This window comes from Plasmopara halstedii, assembly GCF_900000015.1.
Source record: "Plasmopara halstedii genome assembly, contig: Scaffold_614, whole genome shotgun sequence".
NCBI classification, from domain to species: Eukaryota; Oomycota; class Peronosporomycetes; order Peronosporales; family Peronosporaceae; genus Plasmopara; species Plasmopara halstedii.
The window spans coordinates 2,742,491-2,748,331 of record NW_020187532.1 but is presented as its reverse complement, the minus strand read 5'-3'; the positions used below and the strand labels follow the sequence as shown (position 1 = coordinate 2,748,331).

The 5,841-nt window shown below is 44.1% G+C and overlaps 2 protein-coding genes across 2 annotated transcripts in view; one reads left to right on the top strand and one right to left on the bottom strand.

The window, feature by feature from the left end:
- Positions 1–3,598: 3,598 nt before the first annotated feature.
- Positions 3,599–3,894, top strand: PHALS_12524 (uncharacterized protein; the record flags this gene model as incomplete). Its single annotated transcript, XM_024728088.1, has 2 exons — positions 3,599–3,768; positions 3,834–3,894. 2 exons carry the CDS (start codon positions 3,599–3,601, stop codon positions 3,892–3,894), a joined length of 231 nt encoding a protein of 76 aa, XP_024578600.1.
- A 579-nt stretch (positions 3,895–4,473) lies between these two features.
- The window catches only part of PHALS_12523 (proteasome subunit alpha type-3), a gene marked incomplete at both ends in the record, with an annotated part of 1,695 nt that continues 327 nt past the window's right edge, over positions 4,474–5,841 (bottom strand). The window contains 6 exons of the mRNA XM_024728087.1: positions 4,474–4,645; positions 4,713–4,825; positions 4,892–5,267; positions 5,337–5,371; positions 5,443–5,459; positions 5,527–5,587. Coding sequence (XP_024578599.1) covers positions 4,474–4,645; positions 4,713–4,825; positions 4,892–5,267; positions 5,337–5,371; positions 5,443–5,459; positions 5,527–5,587 — 774 coding nt within the window. The remainder of the gene's footprint in view (positions 4,646–4,712; positions 4,826–4,891; positions 5,268–5,336; positions 5,372–5,442; positions 5,460–5,526; positions 5,588–5,841) is intronic.

Below are 5,841 nucleotides of genomic sequence, written 5' to 3'. Positions count from 1 at the left end.
CAAACTCAAAGCGGAGGTGTCGCTCCACACGCACGTCCACTTCTTTGTGGCTCAACTGTAGGTAATAGAGTGAGAAAAGTTTCCAGTGCCGTTGCACCCATCGCTCAAATAGCGCTTCGTCATCTCGAAGAGCTTTCCGTGTGGCAAGTTCATCTTCCGTTCTGGCCGAGGGCCCGATGATGTGGACGCGTAACGATCGAGTTACTACATCCTTCGCTTCCAAAGCGGGATCCGCAGGAAGGAAGCCATATTCCACACGAGGGTCAATGACCGACCGTGGATGGGCGCGCTTTAGAGCCGCCTTATGGGCAGTTTCAAGCTGCCGCCTCTGTTTCCCATCAAGGTCATCGGTGATTACACCACGTTTCTCAATTTAGGGGAAGTCAGGGAACGGACACGGGATCCGCAAGGCGCGAGCAGGGCTCGTATCACGCTGCTGGTGCAGGTCGCCTTCCTCGTCATCCATGTGGGAAAAGAGTTGTCAGACACATAGTCGACCACATCCTCAACGAGGCCACTCGGCACTGAAAATGTGCGCGGAGCGCGACGTACGTATTCATCGAGCCTAGGATATATATCCCTCGGTGCTGCAGACGCTCTGTCCGACGTTGCACCGCGTGCGGGGGGACGAAGTTGGGCTCTGCCCATGCTCGCTGTCAGAACCAGCGAGACTTGGTGATTTTCGTATCGTGGACACAGGGCTCATTGAGCAAGGAAGTTGTTAAATTCCAACAATTTGGGTTGCAGTGTCTAACGGACACGCGAGCCTCGTTGAGGCAATAATCGATTGGAACTGTAAATGTTCTCAAACTTAATGGGGAAGGGTGTTACGGGGTTACTCGAGCCCTGATAAAAGGAGTGTGTGGCACGCGAGATATACATGATGTGACCACACCCAAACAAGAATACGGTACGGGGCTAGGTACCCAGTAGTTATGCATGTATCTAGGTTTATATATCTATAGTATATTTAGGAAAACTTTTAATACTAGGATAAAATAATAAAAAAACAGTTTTGAATGTAAACCGAAGAGTCAATTAGCCTTAGGAAGGCAATGATTACTCTTGGGGTAAGCGGATTGCGATCCGCTAACTTATACTTGGTTCTCGTAAAGAACAAAAGGTCGGTGACCTAAAGTACGCTTCCTCGAGCGCTTAGCTACGGCAGCCCCGCTGCAATATATATATAGTAAAATCTAAATACATGCATAACTACTGGCTACCCAGCCACGTACCGTTTTTTTATTTGGGTGCAGTCACAACATGCCCATTTCGTGTGACACACACACCCCTGTTACCAGGGTACGTGTAACCCCGTTACATTAAAGGCCTAAACAGTCAACGTCAGCGATTTCAGAATGTTCCTATACCGGCGCTTGTTTGGAGCGCTGCTGAACGTACCCCCGCCAGCGATTACATTGCCGGTTCTTTCATAGCCAATTTCTTGATTTACCAGAACCGATAATAAGCTTTTTTAGCCAGTCAAGCTGTCGCGAGTAGCAGGTATTCAAACACATCTTCTTTCTTCCTCGGGGCAGGTGCAGTACTTGAATAACTCGTCGTGAGATTGTCTACTAGCACAATGGATTTGCCGCACCCTTCGCACAGAGGATATATTCTCTCTCTGAGCCTGCGCTAACAAACGCAACGTATAGCGGTTGGTTTTGTGCGCTTCTTCCACTGCTGAACTAAAAGCCTTTAAGCAAACCAGCTCTGTAAGTCCGCTTTGCTTTTTACGAAAACACATTCATGTTCGTATGTATCTACTTTCTCTTGTGATAAAAGAGTCTTTATTTCTGACGTGCGGCTAATACTTTGTAATCTTCGTAAATTCTGATATTTCGGTACTTTTGAACTCTATAATTACAACTAGTGTAATTTGGATTTCGTCCAATTGTACAGTATAATATCTAAAACAATTGCACCAACTTTGAAGGGGTTTACGACACAAGATTACAGTACTTGCCCTGTCACCAATTGCAGCGGGGTTGCCTTTCACTTCGCACAGAGAGAGCTTCGACTTTACTATTCGAGTTCACAAACGCCTAGAGGCTGAGTTCATGCGCTCCTACAAAGAGCGGACCTATTGTAACTGGGCGTCTAATTAGTACCAAGAACAATACAAAAATATATATTTATATATACGTAGGACTATCTCTCATAATTTTCTGGCGTGCGGCTAGCAGCCCACATCCTCTTTTTCGGAGTACCGTCACCTGCAGAAAATATCAATACCTCAGTGCTCATGAATACTCACAATCACCAATGAAATGTGAATCTCGTACAATTGTACAGTATTGTATTTAATACAATTGTACCAACTGTTAACAACATGGTATGTCTAAGTTTTTTTGATCAAATATCATTGTCATTAATTTCAAACGCGCGTATTGATACAGCCTGCCACATTATACGTTATCGTAGTCACTAAATTTTATAATATATATATATCAAATAAATCTGAGTGCAGTGGTATGCCTCCATTTTATTTTGTCGCTAAAGAAACGTGCAAAGTCTGAACGCTCACGCATGTAGCATCCGCTACGGTATCAGAATGTGCATCATGTCTTGTAGCCACTGCTTCAATCGTTTAAGTGAAGTGAGATCGCTGGCTTTCTAAGATTGGAGGAAAAATTGTTGGCGGATCCCTAGGCTATTGTCAGCGAAATCCTAAATAGCCGGAACATACAATACTATATACCTAGCAAATCTAACCCAGTTTTTCGATGAATTCCCAAAAATGAAGTCTTTTCACCATCAAAAGTATAGAAAAAGCCGCCTATCGATTCAAGAGCCAATGACCAACATCTTCCGTCTCAACCGCTGATATCGATTGGCTCTTCATTGCGCGTCACTTTTACTGTTTGCCGAGTTTTGAGCCGTTGTGGCGACGTCACGCTCGTTTCGACAGCCAGACGAAACGTCATTTACTTTAGAGCAATCCATAATTTTGGATTGTTACACTATGGTCCATTTAGCTGTCATTCGCCATCACACGTCATTAGCCAGCCGGAAAATGCATTCATAGAGAGTTGTGTTCTAGATAGCATTCAAAAGCGCATTCATACAAAATTCTTGTTTATTCTAAATTAAAGGTAGCTCGCGCTGTAACTGGCTGTAAAAAAAAGCATGCGATCTTTGTGGGAAGAAATGTTCGCTCCTTTGCAATAGGTACGAAGCATTATCAGACTGTCGTTGATTGGACTAGCTCAAATTAAATGTGATGACCCGTTTGCAGAGTCTCAACGAATAGCAGGATTACCTGTCTCTCGCTCATTGAATTGCAAACGTTAGCAGTTGCGTCCGAGCCTCTTCGTACAGAATATGTCTTCATGCTACTTAAACCACGAGTATTGTTTCGTCACTCAAAAATCTATTTTTTCCAAAAAAACTTGGTTGTTTTCGTGCCAAGCAGACTTTACGCGCTATGAGCGACAGGGCGCTGGAAGATGGGCGAATGCAGCGGAATGAACCCATGCGGAAAGTAGTATACTGTAGATAAGTGAGCCAAAAGAAAAAAAATCTCAGGAGTCCAGCACACAATCCAATTTGCCGTCTTGGCTTCAAAATCCCGAGCCGTCGAAGCGTTATCTTCAAGATGGCGACTCAAACGAGGGTCTCAGGCCAAGGGAAAGACTACTTTGGAAGTTGGCGGCTCCAGAAAGTGCATTTACCAGAAGTTGATACATGCTCTGACGGCTCGGCCCGTACGGTTGATGAAGCTTTGGACCTTGAGGCGCTGGATTATATGGCAGCTACTGCTACTCAGTATGTCGACCGAGACAATGATGACCTTGATGATAAAATTGGCTGTGAACTGTCACATGTGTCAGGATTACCGCTTGTGTGCAGCAATTGCGGTGTGTCTTTCTTCTCGTTACAAATTTCGGATGATCAGTTGGACTGTTACTGCTCGGGCGAATGCAAATGGAGTGTCATCATGTATCGAGAAATGGATGAGCGTATGTTTGCGATGCGTCGACCTGTGCGCCACGGCTCGATGCTTGACTCAACACAATATTTAAAGACTTACTACAACATTAGTGACGACAGTAAGTTTGTGTTATCTAACGTATGACCGCTCGCTCTTGTCTACACAGTTGGTCATATAGCAGTGTGGTATCGAGTTTCAGAAATACCGCAGTACTGTGGAGGCGAGGGCGGTAGAGAGAGTGGGAGACTGAAATTTGTGTAGTTTGTATGCGTAAAATGTAAATGTCTTTATCTAAGTCTTTCCTTGTGTTTTTGTTCGGAAAATCTCGACATCTAGCGCACCGAAGAACACGATACAAAGCCTTGCAGCACTGCAAAACTCATCTTTCGCGTCATTGGAACTTTAACTATTTTAAAATTTTGAAATGCTTGCTGTCATATGTATCGGCCAATCTGAAAATCTATAGTCGATGATGCACGCAGTAGGATTTGTTACCAAGTTATATCGACTACGTATGAAAGCTAAAAACAATGCGCAGCTTATTCGTCGTCGTCGTCCATTTCCTCCTCTTTAATTGATTGAATGGCCCACTCGTTTACTTCATCACGCAAATTGTCCGGAACTAGACAATGCTGCCAGTTTGTCTCCTCACAAATCCAGCTTAATTCTAGCTCAAACGGGTGGCGCACCTCGTCATGTAGCGTGTTGATACTATTTTACATTCAAGATAAGCATTTAGCACCAGCGACCGTAGCAAGAACAATGTACTAGCACTTACATCTTGGCAACATATTTCATAGCTTCGCGACACGTCATATCAAAGAGCTTGTATTTTTCAATTTCTGTCTTGGCAGATTGCTGGCCCTTACCCAGCGCGCATCCGCGATAGCTCTACAAAAAGCACAGATGTCATTGAGATACTTGTCCTCATTGACAGATGCTGTATATGCGACGTACATAAGTGACTCCTGAGGGTTCTACCATATAAAGGCTAGTCTTCTTCATGTCTTGGTCATACCCAGCAAGCATTATAGCAGTCCCGAAAGGTCGAATCGAGCCGTAAAGCGTGTAATAGTGCACGAATTGTCCCATGCGGTCCGCCAGGAGATGCGGTGGGATGCAACAGCCATAATTCTTCTTGTAGTTAAGTGCTTCTTCGCGTGCTCGATTGACCAATTGTCGACCATCAGCTACAAGACCACCCATGGAAAGTCCAACATGACGGTCAATAGCGTAAACTCGGCGGTGTGTGCCGGGTACCAGCATCTTGCTCAACAGCGTCTTCTCCACGCCCATGATGACGCCATCAGTACATTTGATGCCAATAGTCGTGCTGCAATATCACAATTGATGAGATTTGTACATGAATAAGCACTTTATTATACAGAATTTCGCGGCGTACCCACTGTTTTCGACAGCTTTCTTGGCGTACTCAACCTGAAAGATGCGGCCTTCAGGTGAGAATGTGCCAGCTGAGTAGTCATATCCAGCACCAGTGCTACTCATACTTTGCCTTTGCGCCTAGCTGTAGATACAGAAACACGACTATTGATCAGCATTGACATGGGCGGGGTCAAATCTGCATTCGTCACCTGTGTCGAAGCTGGAACGGAAAATATCCTCCCCGATTTTAAGATTGTACATAATGTCGTGCTAAGGTTGCACAAATCAAGCAATTCAATACAGCTAAATTACACCTGTTTAATTTGAAACCCTCTCTAAATTGAACAAAAGATATGGACCATGTTGGGCACCATACTTTAATTAAAATACCTTTAAAATTTAAAAATTTGAATTTGATAGCTCAGTCCCGACAATTTTCTTAGCTAAATCTCTCTATATAGCGTACGTAGAAACAAAAGTCTGACGTATTCTGACTTAGAAAGAGAGTACTAAAAACGAGTAAG